This window comes from Odocoileus virginianus, chromosome 14 (genome assembly GCF_023699985.2).
Source record: "Odocoileus virginianus isolate 20LAN1187 ecotype Illinois chromosome 14, Ovbor_1.2, whole genome shotgun sequence".
NCBI lineage: Eukaryota > Metazoa > Chordata > Mammalia > Artiodactyla > Cervidae > Odocoileus > Odocoileus virginianus.
The window spans coordinates 50,510,387-50,532,249 of record NC_069687.1 but is presented as its reverse complement, the minus strand read 5'-3'; the positions used below and the strand labels follow the sequence as shown (position 1 = coordinate 50,532,249).

The following is a 21,863-nucleotide window of genomic DNA, read 5'->3' as shown; positions in this document are numbered from 1 at the left end:
ATGGCTTTAATTTTAAAAGCTCTCTCTCCCCCAAAAGAATATAAAACCTAATGACATCATCACCAAGAATCCCATTCCAATGGAAACAAACTCCTTCACACATTCACCTTTTTTCTGAGTTCGGAACATTTCCAACTGCTTCTGTTGCTGTCGTCTTAATGTGTTAACAATAGCTATTGCTAGTCTCAGTGCTTCTCTGGGGTACCCATGAGAACGTAATGCATCCACTCGCGCACAGGCTGTAGGAACATGTTCTAAAACAGAAAGTTAAGGGGGGAAAGTTGCCATTATCAGATATACCTATAAAAATAGGATTTAACAGTAAGATGTTTCCCCCAAAATACTATTAAAAAGACACAAGAAACCATTTCTAAACTTGGATTTGAATGAAAATCTCCTATTGCCAAGCATTCATCCATCTCCCATTGAATCCCTCAACTCTCCACCTCCCACTCCAGTAATGCTATAGAAACTAAACAAAGAAGTAAGTCATGGAAAAGTCTTTCCGGTTTGGCCACTTACCATGCCAGAGGGGCCACCCGTGGGAGTCAAAGAGGGAGTTTTCAGTGTCGTCATGGTAACAGTAGTTGGTGTATAGGTCACTGCTGATAATGTGCTGCAAGTGGCTATCCTGCCAGTGGAGATCGCATGCCTCGATGGCTCGGGTGAACACTGTCCGATGTGGCCTGTTCGATGAATCTGTTTTTTCCACAATTCAGAAAGCCGTGTCAGCTATGATTCACACGTCAATAAATCAGTTTCATACCATACCATTTCTGTGGCCAGATGTTCATGAACACACCCACACAGACTGTCCTGCACCCCCTAAGCAGAAGGATGGAGGGTGAATAGTCTCATGTCCTAAGTACTAGGAGGCAAATCAGCCCAAAGAGCCACCATTCATTCTCTTGTTTTATCAAACACACACACTCTGCAGCCATCAAAGCTAAGGTTAAAGGCGTCCTGCAAAAAGAATTGTCACGACTAGTTTCCATGCCAAATACACTCAGAGGAGGCACTCAGCACAAAAATCACAGGAAAACTCACTGCTCCCCATTTCTGAGGTGCTGTGGTGGGCTGCCCTAATGGGATCAACAAACACTATGCAAGAGATGAGACACCAGCCATGGAACCTTTCAGGAAGATGCAATCAGCCTTTAAAAATATGCAGAAGGGTTGTGCTTTTGGTTGTATTTTTTAACTATATTGTGCGGTTTTGCACAATTAAAATTATTATGCTTCTTGGGATATAATGATGAATGGCACTTTATATCCCAAAGGGCATAAATGCATATATTTAACATTTCACAAAGCCACACAACATAGCTACAAAACAAACCAGCGCACTTACCTTGCCCTATAGGCTGCCTCCTGACTCCCGTGCAGGTTCCATGACTGGTGTGATGTCCCCAGCATAGTGTATGCTGGGGCATCACAAAAGAGCAGAAGCACACACTCCGAAGAGGGTTCAAGTCTCAGGACCTGACGGAGAAAAGAAATGTTTGGGGAATAAAGGATATTCTTACCCCAACTTCTGGGATTATTCAGTTCTTCTGGAAAACATGGTTCAAATTCTACCTGCCCTCCCAGCCCTTGGGTCCCACTCCAGACTTACCTTCAACTGTGGCACAAACCTTAGAAAGAGCCTCAACTGACAATCAGGGTAACAACTATTTTTATTTGTGGGTGCTTTATTTAGCTCAAGTATCACCCCTCACTGTTCTGAGACTTAACTAAATAAGAAGTAAAATCGGAGCTTCCTTAGTTGATAAAGTTTCATCCTCCTGTCCTTGGAGCTTTGGCTAAGCACAGACATAAAGGAAATCATAAAAATCAAAACACACCTGAATCAAGAAAAGCTCTGAAAACTTATCCAGACCAAACCCTCTATTCTGCTGATGGAACTGAAAATCGAGAGAAGTGACGTGACTTGCCAAGGTCACACACCCAGGCAATGGCAGTCAAGATCAAAACAGAGACAACCTCACTCCAAATTCAGCTATGTCAGCTGTTCTGAATGGCTTCTGAATGGTTTTTTAACAGAAAGAGACATTACTTCAGCTTGGTCTCAGGTGGACTTAGACAGCTGTACTTGAATGGCAGACATATCAAAATGCATGGATGACAGACAATTTGAGAGGCATAAACATTGATGTATCTGTTCTGGCCCCTGCCCAGACTTCCTGTTAGTAGCAGACAGTATACACTTTGCAGATGGGGAGAGAGGACCTTATATTTCATAGCCTTTGGAACCTACCAGGGCTTTTTGCAGAGCAGAATAAATATACCCCTACCCAACAAGAAACTGATTCCATGACTTCAAATACTCCAAAATCCAAATCACACGTTAAGTGTTAAGTGGCTGTGCCATTTCATTTAACTCAAATCACAGAAACAGAATTTAAAATTAAAAGAAGACTTTAAAAGAGCAACTTAGTATTATGCACACACTAAGAGAATTAAAGTCCTATCTGCCTACTTGATCCACTGTGGTATCAATTCCATTAAAAAATTAAGATCTTAACTTTTCGTGTTTTTATGTGACTGTAAGATCATAGGCATACATAGAAGACACATACCAGACTTTTTACAGTGGTTGGCTCTAAGAGATCAATAATACCAATCATAACAAAAAAGACTAAATACTGTTTAAAAGAAAACATAAGATACAAAGCTCTGCAATAGCACAAAAAAAAATGTACACAGATAATGACTTAAAAATTAATTTGATTAACTATCAAAATTATGGTCAATTTTTTTTTTGCCACTCAGCATGTGGGATCTGTTTCCCCAGCCAAGGATTGAAACCGCACCCTTTGCAGTGGGAATGTGGAGTCGTAACTACTGGACTACCAGGGAAGTCCTGGTCAGTTTCTTTTTTTTTTCTTCTTTTTTTCTGGTCAATTTTTATCCTAGATATCTTATGTTTCTAAATTTTTTGCAATAGCACAGAAAACAGAGAAACAGATGATCTTAAATGGTTAGAATGATAAACACACAAATTTGTGGTAGCTAAGCTGGCAAAGTAGGAGAAGTAAAGGGCAACCCACTCTAGTATTCTTGCCTGGAAAACCCCATAGACAGAGGAGCCTGGCGAGCTACAGTCCATGGGGCTGCAAGAGTCGGACACGACCTAGCGACAAAATCAGCAGCAGCAGCTAGTAAAGAATCCACCTGCAATGCAGGAGACCCCAGTTTGATTCCTGGGTCAGGAAGTTCCCCTGGAAAAGGGATGGGCTACCCACTCTAGTATTCTCAGGCTTCCCTGGTGGCTCAGAGGGTGAAGAATCTGCCTGCAATGTGGGAGACCTGGGTTCAATCCCTGGGTTGGGAAGATCCCCTGGGGAAGGGAAAGGCTACCCACTCCAGTAATTCTGGCCTGGAGAATCCCATGGACAGAGGAACCTGGTGGGCTACAGTCTATGGGGTTGCAAAGAGCTGGATTCAACTGAGCGACACACACATATAAAATAATATTAGTTTTTTCAATCAAAAAAGATAAAATTAAAAAAGGCTCTCATTCAGGTATATTTAAAAAATAAACACTACTCTAAGGGTGTGGATTCTAATGCTGTCAACTAATTCTAACAAATAATCTCAGCAAAGACGGGGCCTGATTTGTGCTTCACATTTGCTCTGATGTGCAAACACGTGCAGTTCTGCCCGTGGTCTGTAGCACGTGCACCCTTCACCCACCTGCATGGCTGCTGGGCTCTGCAGGCCACCATAGGCTCTCTGCTAGCCAGTCTGCTCAGCCCTCCAGCAGAAGCACTGCAGGCTGAGCACCGGATTGTCTCTTCTGCCAGCCCCTCTGGAGAACATGGGTGTTCTGCTAAAAGGAGGAGCCCCAGTGCTTTGAGGCACAGCAGCCATAAGTACTGCCCTTAGAAACTAGTCCTAACTGCATATCCCTAGGTCAAACTATAAATGAAACTGTTTTATCCGGAGGTTGGACCACTTCCTAAGAAGTTTTCTAAAGCCTATGGAATAGTCAAGTTTAACCAAGGGTAAAATTAAAAAATGGAAAGTAAAAGTACACTGTAAAATGTTAGGATGGCAGCCACGAAGAAGCCTCTAAATATAATAAAGTCAAAAAGAGATCAAAGATATATTGCCTATGTAGATGTAAACATCCTTTTCCTAGCAATGGAAGACAATAAATGAATTGTTAAACTTGAAAATTCTGAGCCTCTACAAAAAAACTTGGGGTATAAGAGGCAGATTTATTTTCTTTGAAATTATTAAATAAAATCATCATGGGCAATAAAGATGTGACAGATTTCAAATACTGAATTCCCAAGGCAAATATATCTAGACAAAGGAGAGCTAGACAATCATCCTTCCCAAGGCCTAAAACCTCTTTTTGATTGGACAAATCCCTATGGAATAATACATATGATTTTCTCTCTCTGCAGAGACAGAAAACACAGTGCTAACATCACATTTCACACTCAGCACTGTCCAGCTCTTTCCAGGAGTACCAACTACAGACAGAATCCGCACATACGGAAAGATAGTCTTAATTCCTGAATCCTCCTGATGTCATTTAACTTCCATTTTGCATATATCATAAATTTAAAGTCTTTCACGTTTTCTCAAAAATGGGGTGCGGCAGCACTAAATTACACAAAAACAGTGACAGTGAATGACATTTTTATTAGCAAGAATTAACTAAATATTTGGCTGTGAAAGGAGAAAATCTGTCAGTAGCTAGTAGGGACAATGAGGGCAAGAAAGACTTTTTTTAAGATGAGAAAGACTTGACCTGAATGGGAGGGCCCAACAGAGAAAGAGAAACTTAAAAAAAAAAACCCACAAAAAAACGGTAGAGAAATGAGAGATAGAGGTACTTCAGAGGATATTTGGAAATGCCTGGGAGCATTAGCTGCCAAAGACTGGAGGGTACTATTAGCCTACAGTAGGTGGGAGCAAGTATGCCAGACAGTCCTTTCACAATAAAGAATGTTCCCAGTCTGAATGCCAGCAGCACTCCATTGCTCTGTAGTTCTAGGAGTGAAATGTTTACTTGCTACATTCTAAAACTAAGAATTTTTAACTGATTACATAGTATAGTATCCCAGATAAGAATTGACCAACACATGGAATAACAGTTCCTCAGGTCTCTCAATAATTTTGTTTTACATAGTAATTCACTAACCCCCATAAAATGATTTAAAAAAAAATCAAACTAATTAGTATGCAATTTTAACACATACTAGTACATGTAAGTATTACATTCATCTGTATTCTGAGAATATGAAAAACAATCATAGAAAGGTCTTGCATAAAAATTAAAACACACACACACACATTCACATCAAAACATTAAGTCCATGAGTTATAGTAACTTCTTAAGTGAGTAAAATAATGTTCCCAAATTTATTGTAAGTTACTGTTATAACCATAGATGCACAATTAAGTAGGTACAAAATGAGCACATTATCACAGTGGACTCACCTTGGCTGGCATTTGCACCCTGAGGCAGAGCATTGGTTAAGTTGGGTAATTCACTGCCATGATTTCCATCTTCCCATGGACAGACATCAACACCATTCCACTTTTTTAGCTGTTTTAACCAAATGGCCTTCTGCTCCAACTTGCAGTGGGGATTTAAAACTATACACATCCACAGAGCACCTAATTCAAAGAGAGAGAGAAAAGTAAATTTTTAAAAATTTACAAATGTCTGATCTTATAATGATAAGTCATTTCAAAATGGACCCAAGTCTGAATTTTTATAACGCTATTTTACCTTAATCCAAGCAACAAATCTCACAGAGAGGTTAATGTAAAGAGGACAACAGAGCCCAAGCTTGAACCAAAGAAGCCAAATACTGTTACACACAAAGATGAGAGATATTTCAAAGGTGATTTTAATCACCTTCCTACTTGTGTGACATTTTGGACAAAAGTCAATTCAGAATACAAACTTAAGGACCAATTTCTTACTTTAATTTACAAGCACAGTTTATTCATGGGTGCTTTAATAAACTACTTTAAATGGTACAAAAAGTAAATTTATTTCTAAGGTTACATTTTTACAATAAAATCATAAAGGCTTAACAATGGACACCAATAAACTATTTCCTTATAAGTATTTCCAACTTTATTATGCCTGTTCATTAGTATGAATATCTATATATCAACAGATCTTTCAAAAATAAAATTTACTTAAATATACTTCCCTAAATGATTTAACTAGTAACTAATCTTTATATAAATGAAATCACTAAATTTGTCTTTTTGTGAATGAAACCATTCAACATTTATCAAAAGTTCACTTGCTTTAAAATTTTAACGAAAAGACAACCTATGGCCTCAGATAAAATATTTGCAAACAATGCAATGAAGAAGGGCTTAATTTCTAAAATACATAAATATTTCATAGAGCTCAATATTTTAAAAAATCTCATTAAAAAATGGGCAAAAGACCTAAATACACATTTCCTCAAAGAGAACATACAGATGGCCAACAGGCACGTGAAAAGATTTCAGCATTGCTAATCATCAGAGAAATGCAAATCAAAGTTATAATGAAGTATCACTTCACATAGGTCACCATGACTGTCATCTAAAAGTCTACAAAAAAATACCTGCTAGAGAGGGTGTGGAGAAAAGGGAACCCTCCTACACTGTTGGTGAGAATGTTCCCTGGAGGCGCAAGTAAAGCATCCGCTTGCAATGGAGGAAACCTGGGTTTGATCGCTGGGGTGGGAAGATCTCCTGGAGAAGGGAGTGGCTACCCACCCCAGTATTCCTGCCTGGAGAATTCCAGACAGAGGAGCCGGGTGGGCTACAGTCCATGGGGTCACACAGTGTCAGACACGACTGAGTGACTGACTATGAACAGTATGGAGGTTCCCTAAAAATCTAAAAATAGGGTTAACATGTGATCCAGCAATCCCATTCCTGGGGATAGATCTGGAAAAGACAAAATCCCTAATTGAAAAAGATACATATAATAGACAAGACATGGAAGTAACCTAAGTAACCATCAACAGATGAGTGGATAAAGAGGATGTGATACACACACACACACACACACATATACATACATGTATATATACATACTTGCATATATACATACATGCACACAAAGGAATGTTGAGAAAAAGAATGAAATAACGCCATTTGCAGCAACATGGATGGACCTAGAGTCTACCATACTAAGTGAAGTGAGTCAGACAAAGACAAATGTTATATGGTAACACTTAAATGTGGGATCTAAAAAGTATTACAAAGAAACTTAACTTACAAAACAGACACAGATTCACAGACATAGAAAACTTAATTACCAAACGGAAAAGGAGGGAGGGATAGATCAGGAGTATGGAACTAACAGATATACACTACCATATATAAAACAGATAAACAACATGGATTTAACTGTATAGCACAGGGAACTACAGTCAAATATCTTATAAATACCTTAATGGAAAATAATGGAATATGTACATATATTTTTGATTACATATATATCAGTCAGTTCAGTTCAGTCGCTCAGTCGTGTCCGCCTCTTTGCGACCCCATGAACCGCAGCACGCCAGGCCCCCCTGTCCATCACCAACTCCCAGAGTTTACTCAAACTCATGCCCATCAAGTTGGTGATGCCATCCAGCCATTTCATCCTCTGTCGTCCCCTTCTCCTCCTGCCCCCAATCCCTCCCAGCATCAGGGTCTTTTCCAATGAGTCAACTCTTCGCATGAGGTGGCCAAAGTACTGGAGTTTCAGCTTCAGCATCAGTCCTTCCAATGAACACCCAGGACTGGTCTCCTTTAGATGGACTGGTTGGATCTCCTTGCAGTCCAAGGGACTCTCAAGAGTCTTCAACACCACAGTTCAAAAGCATCAATTTTTCGGTGCTCAGCTTTCTTCACAGTCCAACTCACATCCATACATGACCACTGGAAAAACCATAGCCTTGACTAGACGGACCTTTGTTGGCAAAGTAATGTCTCTGCTTTATAATATGTTATCTAGGTTGGTCATAACTTTCCTTCCAAGGAGTAAGCGTCTTTTAATTTCATGGCTGCAGTCACCATCCGCAGTGATTTTGGAGCCCCCCAAAATAAAGTCTGACACTGTTTCCACTGTCTCCCCATCTATTTCCCATGAGGTGACTGGACCAGATGCCATGATCTTACTTTTCTGAATGTTAAGCTTTAAGCCAACTTTTTCACTCTCCTCTTTCACTTTCATCAAGAGGCTTTTCAGTTCCTCTTCACTCTTTGCCATAAGGGTGGTGTCATCTGCATTTCTGAGGTTATTGATATTTCTCCCGGAAATCTTGATTCCAGCTTGTGCTTCTTCCAGTCCAGCACTTCTCATGATGTACTCTACAAAGAAGTTAAATAAGCAGGGTGACAATATACAGCCTTGATGTACTCCTTTTCCTATTTGGAATCAGTCTGTTGTTCCATGTCCAGTTCTAACTGTTGCTTCCTGACCTGCATACAGGTTTCTCAAGAGGCAGGTCAGGTGGTCTGGTATTCCCATCTCTTTCAGAATTTTCCACAGTTTATTGTGATCCACACAGTCGAAGGCTTTGGCGTAGTCAATAAAGCAGAAATAGATGTTTTTCTGGAACTCTCTTGCTTTTTCGATGATCCAGCAGATATTGGCAATTTGATCTCTGGTTCCTCTGCCTTTTCTAAAACCAGCTTGAGCATCTGGAAGTTCACAGTTCACATATTGCTGAAGCCTGGCTTGGAGAATTTTGAGCATTACTTTACTAGCGTGTGAGATGAGTGCAATTGTGCGGTAGTTTGAGCATTCTTTGGGATTGCCTTTCTTAGGGAATGGAATGAAAACTGACCTTTTCCAGTGCAGTAGCCACTGCTGAGTTTTCCAAATTCGCTGGCATATTGAGTGCAGCACTTTTACAGAATCATCTTTCAGGATTTGAAATAGCTCAACTGGAATTTCCATCATATCCACTAGCTTTGTTCATAGTGATGCTTTCTAAGGCCCACTTGACTTCATATTCCAGGATGTCTGGCTCTAGGTCAGTGATCACACCATTGTGATTATCTGGGTCGTGAGGATCTTTTTTGTACAGTCCTTCTGTGTATTCTTGCCACCTCTTCTTAATATCTTCTGCTTCTGTTAGGTGCATACCATTTCGGTCCTTTATCGAACCCATCTTTGCCTGAAATGTTCCCTTGATATCTCTAATTTTCTTGAAGAGATCTCTAGTCTTTCTCATTCTGTTGTTTTCCTCTATTTCTTTGCACTGATCGCTGAGGAAGGCTTTCTTATCTCTCCTGGTAATTCTTTGGAACTGTGCATTCAAGTGGGAATATCTTTCCTTTTCTCCTTTGCTTTTTGCTTCTCTTCTTTTCACAGCTATTTGTAATGCCTCCTCAGAAAATCATTTTGCCTTTTTGCATTTCTTTTCCTTGGGGATGATCTTGATCCCTGTCTCCTGTACAATGTCACGAACCTCCATCCATAGTTCATCAGGCTCTCTATCAGATCTTGCCCCTTAAATCTATTTCTCACTTCCACTGTATAGTCATAAGGGATTTGATTTAGGCCATACATGAATGGTCTAGTGGTTTTCCCTACTTTCTGTTTAAGTCTGAATTTGGCAATAAGGAGTTCATGATCTGAGCCACAGTCAGCTCCTGGTCTTGTTTTTGCTGAGTGTATAGAGCTTTTCCATCTTTGGCTGCAAAGAATATAATCAATCTGATTTTGGTGTTGGCCATCTGGTGATGTCCATGTGTAGAGTCTTCTCTTGTGTTGTTGGAAGAGGGTATTTGCTATGACCAGTGTGTTCTCTTGGCAAAACTCTATTAGCCTTTGCCCTGCTTCATTCTGTACTCCAAGGCCAAATTTGCCTGTTACTCCAGGTGTTTCTTGACTTCCTACTTTTGCATTCCAGTCCCCTATAATGAAAAGGACATCTTTTTTGGGTGTTAGTTCTAAAAGGTCCTGTAGGTCTTCACAGAACCGTTCAACTTCAGCTTCTTCAGCGTTACTGGTTGGGGCATAGGCTTGGATTACCGTGATACTGAATGGTTTGCCTTAGAAATGAACAAAGATCATTCTGTCGTTTTTGAGACTGCATTCAAGTACTGCATTTCGGACTCTCTTGTTGACCATGATGGCTACTCCATTTCTTCTAAGGGATTCCTGCCCCAGTAGTAGATATAATGGTCATCTGAGTTAAATTCACCCATTCCAGTCCATTTTAGTTCGCTGATTCCTAGAATGTCGACATTCGCTCTTGCCATTTCCTGTTTGACCACTTCCAATTTGCCTTGATTCGTGGACCTAACATTCCAGGTTCCTATGCAATAGTGCTATTTACAGCATCGGACCTTGCTTCTATCACCGGTCCCATCCACAACTGGGTGTTGTTTTTGCTTTGACTCCATCCCTTCATTCTTTCTGGAGTTATTTCTGGAGTATACATATACATATACATATATATATATATATACACACACACACATATAAAACCAAATCACTTTGCTATACACCTGAAAGTAGCACAATATTTTAAAGCAACTATATTTCAATAAGAATGTTCACTTGTTTTTCAAAGGAAAAGCCATAATGAATTTAGAAGGCATACCTCATAATTTGAATAAGGTACTGATAAATTTATCATTGCTTTCCACATTCTTCAAAAAGGTAGCTAATTCAAGCAAATATTTCAGTTTTAAAAGTTTAAGTTTTGTGAAGTCCCTGGTGGTCCAATGGTTAGGACTCCACACTCCAGTTGCAGGGGGAAGGGGCAAGATCATACAAGCCACACTGTGCAGCCAAGAAAAAAACAAAATCTCAAACTTTACTTTATTAATTTCAAAACAAGACAGATACCAGTACCTCAATGCGATTCACAACACTTTTTCTTTGAAAAGTGAATCTGTGCTAATTTTAATCAGTTGTGTTAACCAAGTGAATGATAAAGGTAACAATGGTCTGTTGGTTTTTTGCTTGTCCAAAAGAGATACTTTACATTCTTTCATATTTAAAATTAGCAAGTTCTTCATTTAGAGAATCTAATATTTTAAGTATCAAATAATGTCTGATATTTATATCAAAATGTTTGATATTTATATCAGAAAATAAACATGGCTACAACCTAAGCCACAGGTGTTTACAATTTACATTTCTACATTTTAAAATGCCAATCGGAAACAAAATGTGATAGATCAAGATGAAGTAAAGCCCATTATGGCTTATCTCTTCCCATAATTACAACTAAAAACTGGATGAAGTTTAAAAAACAGTAATAGAAAAAGTATAAAAAACTGAAAGATAAACAACAGCAAGTGGCTTGTGTAAAACCTGATTATGAAAAGGGAAACCCCCTGCCACTCAGAAACTAGACAGGGAGACCCTTGGATATCTGGCACAAAAATAGGCACAAGTACTGTCACACCCCCTCTGCCTGAGACTGAACCAATGCAGCAGAGCATCACCCCAAGAAGGTGAAACTCATGGTCTGAATATATCCAACTGATGGCACGCTTTGAAAAAGAACAAAAATTTCTCTGGAGGATTATAATAGGATCTCGACTCTTATAACATTTAAAATATTCAGGATCCAAAATTACTTGGTTTACAAAGAAAAAAGGGAAATGCAATCAATTCCAAAGGGAAAAACAATGAACCAGATGTTAGAATTATCAGAGACTTTATGAAACCATTATAATTATGCTCCATCAGATGAAAAGAAAGAAAGTAAAGTGGCTCAGTCATGTCCAACTCTTTGCAACCCCATGGACTGTAGCCTGCCAGGCTCCTCCACCCAGGGGATCTCCAGGCTAGAATACTGGAGTGGGTTGCCATTTCCTTCTCCAGGCGATCTTCCGGACCCAGGGATTGAACATGGGTCTCCAGAGCGGCAGGCAGACTCTTTACTATCTGAAATACCAGGGAAGGTAAACACTATTGACAGAAGTGAACATGAACTATAAAAAAGACCTAAACAGAAATGTTAGAATTGAAACAGTATCTGAAATAAAAATTCACTGGGTAGGATTAATAGCAGAATGGGTATGACAGAGATAAATGTTGGTAAATTTGAAGATAGAAATAATTTCATCTGAAGAAGGGAGAGAAATAATCAGAAGGAAATGAACAGAGCCTTAAGAGGTGGGAAAATATAAAAAGTAACATTTGTATTATTGGAGAGCCAAAGAAGATGAGACACAGATAACAGAAAAACTCAAAAGAAATAATTACTGAAAATGTCCCAAAACTGAAGTTAGGAATTTACAGATCAAAGAAGCTGAGCTAACCAAAAAATGGGTAAACTCAAATCCATGCCCAGTGATAATTAAAATCACTGAAAACCAAAGATAAAACACTGAAAGCAGCCACAGAAAAATGAAATACTGTATAAAGCAGAATGACTCAAACAATTAGTGATTTCTCATTGGAAATTATACAGGACAGAAGACAGTGGAACAATATCTTTAAAGTGTTAAAAGAAATGTAAATATCAACCCAGACTTGGCAAAGTATCATTTATGTATGATGGTGAAATGAAGGCACTGTCAGATCAGGAAAAACTAACATGTATTGTTTATGAGACTTGATGTTGAAGCAAGTTCTTCAGGCTGAAGAGAAATAACACTAGAGGGAAACTTGGAGCTGTAGGAATAAAGGGAGCACAACAGAAACAGTAAAACCTGAGTAAATAAAACGAACTATTTTTGCCTTCTTATGTTCTTTAAGATAAGCACGACTATTGAAAGCAAAAACAGGAATATTATCTTGCAGTACTTTAAATGTATGTGGATGTATGGTAGAGCTATGCATGGTAAAGAATCTGCCTGCCAATGCAAGAGACACAAGAGATGCGGGGTTTGATCCCTGAGTCGGGAAGATCCTCTGGAATAGGAAGTGGCAACGCACTCTAGTATTTTTGCCCGGAAATTTCCATGAGCAGAGGAGCCTGGATGGCCATAAAGAGTCGGACACCACTGAAGTGACTGAGCACAGATGTAAAATACATGAAACCTATAACATAAAGGAGAGCAAGTAAAGGGACCCATGCAATTGTTAAGATTTTACATTCTACTTTAAGTGGCAAAACATAAACTCAAAATAAAGAGTTTAAGGTTAGGTATTTTTCTTGTAATACTAAATCATTTTTAAAAATACAAAGAAATGCAAACAAAGAGGGTGATAGATAAATTTAAATGAAATAATAAAAAAAACTTTAAAAAAATAATCCAAAGGAGAGAAGGAAGGAGAGAGGGAACAAAGGAACACAAATGGAGAGGCTACAGCAAATAAACGATAAAGTGATAGGCCTAAATTCAACCACATCAATAATTATAATAAATGTAAATCATCTAAACATACCAACTAAAAGAGATGATAAAATCAGATTAAAAAAACAAGACCTAAAAGAAACAAAAAACAAACAAGACCCACTTCAAATAAAACGACATAGACAAATTAGATAAAAAAGAACAGAAAAAGATACACTATGTAAACACTTTCAAAATAAAGTTGGAGTGCCATATTATTATCAGAAAAAGTAGACTCTGGAACAAGACATACTACACCAGATAAAGTGAAACACAGTATGATAAAAGGGTCATTTCCCCTAAAACCGTAACAATCCTAAATGAGGATGCTGCACCTAAACATTAAGACTTTGAAGTATATGAAGCAAAAACCAACAGAGCTGAAAGAAGAAATAAATAAATCCACAAATGTATTTGGAGATCTCAATATTTCTTTCCCAATAACTAATAGAACTAGTAGATAGAAAATTAACAAGAATAAAGAACAATCTAATTGACATTTACAGACATGCCACTTAACATCAGTAGAGAAAAAACAAAACTAAATCCTATATTTTCTAAAACGCACAGAGAATATTTACAACATTTATGCACAGAACATTCATAGTCCATATTTTGGGCCATAAAACAAATGTTGACAAATACTAAAGAAATGAAACTATACAAAGTATAAATCAGTAACAGGAAGATATTCAGAAAAATCCCCAAATATCTGGGAATTAACACACTTCTGAATAATTAATGAGTAAAAGAAATCACAAAAGAAAACAGAAGATACATTGTTCTGAATGAAAATGCAAACAAAATATTTCAAAATTTGTGATGTACAGCTATAAAGAGTTTAGAAAGACAATTACAGTATTAATGTTTATATTGGAAAAGGAGAGAAGATTCAAACCAATAATCTAAATATCCAACTTAAGAAACTAGAAATAGAATGAGAAATCAAAGTCAAAGCAAGCAGAAGAAAGAAAACAGCAGACCAGAAATCAATTAAATGGAAAACCACCCCCTAAATTTTGTTTAATGAAACCAAAAGCTAGTTCTTTAAAAAGTTAATGGAGCTGTAATCAGTCTGACTAAAAAAACAGAAAAGACAACCTATGAGCATCAGGAATAAAAAAAGGGCACATCACTGAAGATCCTGGAGGCCTTAAAAAGGTTCACCAGGGGAATGCAATCAATAGCTTTACGCCCATAAATTCTACTAGATGAAATGGACAAATCCCTTGAAAAGTCACAAATTATCACAGTTCTCTCAAGAAAAATAATAATCAGAATAGCTTTAAATTAAAAACTCCAACAATGCAGCTCTAGATGTTTCCCTGGAAAATTCTACCAAACCGTAAAGAAAGAAATAACACCAATTCTATAAACTATCTTCCAGAAAAAAGAAAGGGAATGGTTTTCAATTTATATTATGAGGCCACCATTGCCCTGATATCACCAGACCCCTCCCCCCATAAAAAACACCAAGTAAATGTTACTACATAAATAAAATAAAACAAAACACTGCAACAAAATATTAGTAAATCTAATTAAGAAATACATGAGGAAGAAAATTGATCTGTATGTTCAACATAACCCTACTCAAAACCCCAGCAGGCATCTGTGTACATACTGACAAAAACAGATAGAGAGTAACCAAACAATTTAAAGAATAAAAAATTTGGAGGTCTCCCCAGCACCTGATTCTGAGACCTTCTAAAAAATTAAGAGTAATCAATAGAGTACACGACTGTGAAACAAGTACATATATCATTGTAAAGATCAATTCAAGGTTCAAAGTCAATTCAATGAAGAAGAGATAATTCTTTTTATAACTAGTGCTACAACAATTGGATATCACATAAAATGTACTTAAATCTATAATGTGCAGTTTGTTAATAAATCTATAATCAGTTTGTTAAAAAATTAACTGAATTAACTTACTAAAAATTAACTCAAAATGGATCATGGACTGCAGCCCATCAGCCTCCTCTGTCCATGGAATTTTCCAGGCAAGAATACTAGAGTGGGCTGCCATTTCCTACTCCAGGGGAATCTTCCTGACCAGGGATCGAACCTGCATCTTTTGTGTCTCCTGCATGACAGGTGGATTCTTTACCCCTAGCACCACCTGGGAAGCCCAACCATAAAACTTCTGGAAAACATTTTTGTGACCTTAGGACTAGGCAGAGATAATCTTATATAAATATCAAAGCATAATTTATGAAAGATAAAATTTATCAAGTGAATTTCATCAACATAAAACATTCTGTGTTACCAAAAAAACAATACAAAGAGAATGAAAAGACAAGCCGCAGATAGGGAGAATTATGTGCAAATCCTGTATCTGACAAAGAACTTGTATCTAGAGTATGTAAAATCTGCTCTAAACTCATCAAAAAATAAGTAATTCTAGTACAAATGGGCAAAAAAAATTGGAAAAAACACTTCACTAAAGAAGATACACTGATGGTTGAGGACTTCCCTGGTGGTCCAGTGGTTAGGAATCCACCTGCTAATGCAAGGGATATGGGTTCAATCCCTGGTCCAGGAAGATCCCACATGCTGTGGGGCAACTAAGCCCATGTGCCACAACTACTAAGCTTGCTCTGGAGCTCACATGCCACATCTGCCGAAGCTCATGTGCCCCGGAGCCTCGCTCTAGAACAGAAGTCACCACAATGAGAAACCCGCATGCTGCAGCTAGAGAGTAGTTTCTACTTGCTGCAACTAGAAAAAGCCCGCACGCAGCTATGAAGAGCCAGCAAAAGTAAATACATAAATTTTTTTAAAAAAGATACACAGATGGAAAACTGCTGATGAAAACATGCTAAACATCACTAATCATTATGAAAACAGAAACTGCTGCTGATGACATGATACTATACATAAAAAAATCCTAAGGATACCACCAGAAAACTACTAGAGCTCATCAATGAATTCAGAAAAGCTGCAGTATACAAAATTAATACACAGACCTGCTACATTTCTATACACTAGCAATGAACTATCAGAAAGAGAAATTAAGGAAGCAGTCTCATTTACTGTCACATCTGAAAGAAGAAAATATCTAGGAATAAATCTACCTGAAGATGTAAAAAGGACTTCCCTCATGGCTCAGATGGTAAAGAATCAACATAACCCTACTCAAAACCCCAGCAGGCATCTGTGTACATACTGACAAAAACAGAGAATAACCAAACAATTTAAAGAAAAAAAAACTGGAGGTCTCCCAAGCCCTGAGTCGGGAAGTTCCCCTGGAGAAGGGAATGGCTACCCACTCCTGTATTCTTGCCTGGAGAATCCCATGGACAGAGGAGCCTGGTGGGCCACAGTCCATGGGGTCGCAAAGAGTCGGACACGACTGAGTGACTAACGCTTCCACTAAAGAGGTAAAAGACCTGTACTTGGAAAACTGTAAGGGGCTAATAAAAGTAATTGAAGATGATATAAACTGATGAAAAGACAGCACATGTTCTTGGGTTGGAAGAATTAATATTGTTAAAATGACTATACGCCTGAAGGCAATCTACAGATTCAATGCAATCCCTATCACAATTCCAATGGCTTTAGTATAAAAACACAAAAGACCCCAAATAGCCAACACAATCCCTGACTTCAGTGTATACTATGAAGCTAGAGTAATCAAAAAGCATGGTACTGATATAAAAACCAGACACACAGATCAATGGTACAGAGTAGAGAGTCCAGAAATAAACCTATGCACTTATGGTCAATCACTCTACAAGAGAGGTGGCAAGAATATACAATGTAGAGAAGACAGTCTCTTCAGTTACCAGTGCTTGGAAAACTAGACAGCTACATGTAAAAGAATGAAATCAGAACATTCTCTAACACAATATACAAAAATAAACTCAAAATGGATTAAAGACCTAAATGTAAAACTGGATAGAAACCATGAAACTTCTAGAAGAAAATACAAACTGAACATTCTTTGACATAAATCATAGCAGTATTTTTGGGGGGATCTTTCTCCTAAAGCAAAGGATATAAAAGCAAAAATAAACAAATGGGAACTAACTGAACTTCAGAGTTTTTGCACAGCAAAGGAAACCACTGACAGAACAAGAAGACAACCGACTGAGTGCAACAGAGCATTTACAGATGATAAGATCAGTAAGGGTTAACAGGCAGCATACACAACAGCTCATACAACTCGACATAAATCTAACCAACAACTTCATTAAAAAAATGGGTAGAAGAACTGATTAGGCATTTCTCCAAAGAAGACATGCAGATGGCCAACAAGCATATGAAAAGATGTTTAATAGTACTAATCATCAGAGAAAGGCAAATCAAAACTATAATGAGATACCATCTTGCACCTGTCAGAGTGGCTATCATCAAAAAGAACACAAATATTTAACAAATGGTGTTGAGGATGTAGAGAAAAAAGAACTGGCATATACTGCTGGTGGGAAAACAGACTGGTGGAACACTATGGACTTATTTATTAATAGCATGGAGGTTTCTCAAAAATACAAAAATAGAACCACCATACGATCTAGCAATTCCACTCTTGGATATATATCTGAAAGAAAACAAAAACACTAATTCAAGAAGCTATATGAACCCTAATGTTCACAGCAGTATTATTTACAATTGCCAAATATGGCATCAACAAGATAAGTCCATCAACAAAAGAATGGATAAGGATGATATATACATAGAATGGAATACTGCTCAGTCATAAAAAAGAATGAAATAACGCCATTTGCAGTAACATGGATAGACTTCAAGGTATTATGTCAAGTGAAACAAGTCAGAGAAAGACAAATACTGTATGATAGCACTTACATGTGAAATCTAAAAAAATACAATAAATTAGTGAGAATAATGAAGAAAGAAGCACATTCACAGATACAGAGAACAAACTGTTAGCTACCAGGGGGGAGAATGATGGGAAGGGGCATTACAGGGATACAGGAGGTAAGAGGTACAAACTATTATGTCAAAAACAAGCTACATGGGTACACTGTACAATGTGGAGAATATAGTCGATATTTTGTAACTATAAATGGACTAGCTATAATGTTTAAAAATTGTGAATCACTATATTGTATACCTGTAACTTACACAATATTATACATCAACTATACTTCAATTAAAAAGTATGAGAAACCATTACTATTATTATAAAGGTTAAAATTAGAAAAAGAAATTTTAAATCTGAAAACACTGCTGGCAATCAGAACGCTCATAATTGCTGCTGTGAGCGCAAAATGATATAGGTGCCCTGGAATATGGTTCAGCAGTTTCTCATTAAATTAAACATTTAGCATATGACCCAGCAATCCTACCTCTCAGGATTTGCCCAACAGAAATGAAAAGTTAGGTTCACATAAAAACTTTACAAGAATGTCTACAGCAGGTCTATTCATAAATGCAAAAGACTGTCAACAACCTGAATGTCCTTCAACTGGTGAATGGAAGAACAAACTTGGTATATTCATATAACAGAATACTACTTAGCAACAAGAAACAGATGACTGAAATACACGTAACAACTCAAATGCACTATACTAAGTGAAGGAAGCCAGAATCAAAAGTGTATATATGTGTACACACAAGTACACACACTTTATTATTCCATTTATATGACAGTTTTGAAAAGGCAAAACTAAAGGGACAGAGTAGACTACCAATGCTAGGGACAGGGAGTAGGTGATGAACTGATTATTTAAAAAATGGTGTGAGGGAATTTTGGGAGGCAATATAAGCATTCCACATCTTCACTGATCACATGACTCTATGCTTTTGTCTAAACTCAAAATTGCACATTAAAAATTTCAGGTGTATAAATTTCAGGTGTATACATGCTCCAGTTAAAGCATCTATTTTACAATATAATTAAGAATTTTACTGTATGTAACAAAACATATTTTTAAATTGTTAATTAATATGTGGATCAAACAATTTTCTCTCTTGGTACGCAAAGTCCTAGTTATGAGTGTCCTCTCTGCAGGATTTCTCTACAAGTCAACAGACATCAGTATCTTATTAACTGTATGCATTTCCCATGCCGAGAACCAGAAAAATCAGCTTCAAATGAAACATGACTACATAAAACATGACCACACACTGTCACAAAGCAAGGGACAAATCAAAGTAGTATCTAAAGAAACTGTAAGTGACAGCTTTCCCTATGGCACCCCACTGTGATACAACTTTACCAGGATATTGAACTGATGGACAACATAACAACACAAACACAAAAAGATACATGGGAATAATTAAATCTAATGAATGCTGTATATACTGGATCAAAAATTAGCATTTCTATATATAAAACTATACTGAATTCATTTTCTAAATCATAAAATTATCTTTTAGAAATGAAATTATAATATTCAACAGATGTTTCAGAATTAAGAACTTTTCATATTTTTCTGCCAAGATGTTTTAATATTATAATTCTACTACTCTTAAATGAACATCAGATAAAACTAAAATTAAAAAGTTGCTCTAAAATAGACAGCAGTGGGAAGCTGCTGTATAACACAGGAGACTCAACCTGGTGCTCCGGGACAGCCTTGAGGGGTAGGATTGGGGCGGGGGGGGCGGGGGGGGGGGGGGGGCTCCAAATGGGCGGGGACTCGGGTGTACTTATGGCTGATCCACACTGCTGTATGCCGAAACCAGCACAGCATTGTAAAGCAATTATCCTCCAACCAAAAAAAGAAGGAATTAAGGCAAACAAACAAACAAAAAACTGCTCTGAAAGTATCAGGTTGTTAGTAAAGAATCAAGGTCATGTGTAAAAGGGCAACCAAGTAAATTATTATTGACAAATAACATGATGTAAATGTCTCTCCAAAATAAGTTTATTTATTTTTAATGTGCCTATTTTGTAATTTTATAATTCTGTATTTCTTTCTACCTGTGTGAACTGTAATGTATTTTGAAAATCAGCTTAAAAGCACCCACATGCCAAATAAAAGCTAAGATAGAATTAATTTTGAATTAAATGCAAAAATTATATATCTTAACATATATATGTATCTCAAATCTACTGTTTTTCACATTTAATTTCTTTTTCTTTTTAAAGATATAAGAGCAATACAAAGTTTTAAAAATAGAATCAAAAACCAAATTTATCCTAAGCACTGGGTTTTTCTGAAGTAACTCAAAGATAAAATTAGGAAAATACTAATCAATGTATACAATGCTGAAGGACTGATTGACTTGCCTACGAAGGATGTGACAAGGTGATAAGGATCCAATGAGCTTCACTTTCACTTGATGAAAACTCAGTTTATAGAAGCTAGCACAATACTAACAAAGCATATAATTCCACTTCTTAAAAAAGTTCCTTTGAGGAAATAAATGTAGGAATACCAACTACAACTTTAATTAAATAATCATTATTACCACTAATGTCACCATTTCTTGGGTGCCTATCATGTGCTATAGGCCCTATATAAAGAGCTTTACAAATGTTTTTCATTAGCTTACTACAATAATCCTTTATGATCAGAAATAATACATCTACATTAAAGATGAGAAAACTATAATGCAAACAGATTACAAGATCTTAAAAACAAAATGTTAAATACTCTTGAAAACTTTCAACAATGATTTCTATGATTCGAGGAAAACATCTAGCTATAAAACTATATTTTCATGCTTACATTTCTCTAATAAGAAAATTTCCGTTGCAGAATGAGAAAAAAAAATTTTTTAAGCCAAGCCTTTATTAAATTGCCAGTTACATTCTTTTATTGCTCACCTCCCTAAAGAGAGGTTTCATCTTGAAAGGATGTTCTTAATGTTAGATTCAGGTTCAGAGCTATAATAGATATGGTCTTTTATCTGAACAGTCACCACTACAAAAGCTGTAATTAGCCTTAATAACCAAGTTAACCAAATTGAGTAAGTCATCCGCCAAAATTTATTAATTTAGAGTTCCACTTTGAGCATTTATCTCCTTCCCTTCCAACACACTCCTGAAACATTTGTAGCTTTAAAAATAAAGCTCTTTGATGATTAAACACTTCATTCTGCTGTCCCTCAGAAATATAAAGCCTTTTTAAAGGACTCAACCAAAAATAGGACAGATTACTGAGCGAAACTTAGCATTTCCAGCACCTAGCAGACAACCTGGCATCTAGAAAGTATTGCTGGTTTTTTCACAAAGGACACTTAATTATTTGCTATGAATTACAATGAAAACAAATTCAATACTTTTAAATCGCTTTCCTAGCTTCAATGCCTCCAAGTATATAAAAGCAATTATCAAATCACTGGTGTGTGCATCATTCAGTTTCTGAATTATCCATGGCACATTTCAGCTCTAGTTCGGTTTCTTCACCATCCAGCATGCTATTACTCTCCTTTCCACTACTCCACCTAATCTGCACTCAGTGATCTCAGCAAAAAGATGCACTGTAATCTACAAGCCAAAGGACAGCAAAATGAGGAAGGCAGCTCCCTTGAGATGAAGGAAAACAAAACCTTTTTTTGCACAAGGTGAATGGTTCCAAACCATTTAGTGGTCTTAAATCTGTTTACATCCTATACTGACCCAAACAGGCAAATAACAAGGACAGAAATCACACAGAGGCAGACGACAAATC

The 21,863-nt window shown here is 37.1% G+C and overlaps 1 protein-coding gene across 2 annotated transcripts in view; it reads right to left on the bottom strand.

Annotated features, from left to right (window-relative positions):
- ZSWIM6 (zinc finger SWIM-type containing 6) overlaps window positions 1-21,863 on the bottom strand; it is a 213,210-nt gene that overhangs the window by 19,178 nt on the left and 172,169 nt on the right. For both annotated transcript variants that reach the window (XM_070476733.1, XM_070476734.1), the window contains exons 5-7: window positions 5,458-5,637; window positions 523-699; window positions 108-254 (exon numbers count right to left, since the gene is read on the bottom strand). In XM_070476733.1, coding sequence (XP_070332834.1) covers window positions 108-254; window positions 523-699; window positions 5,458-5,637 — 504 coding nt within the window. The remainder of the gene's footprint in view (window positions 1-107; window positions 255-522; window positions 700-5,457; window positions 5,638-21,863) is intronic.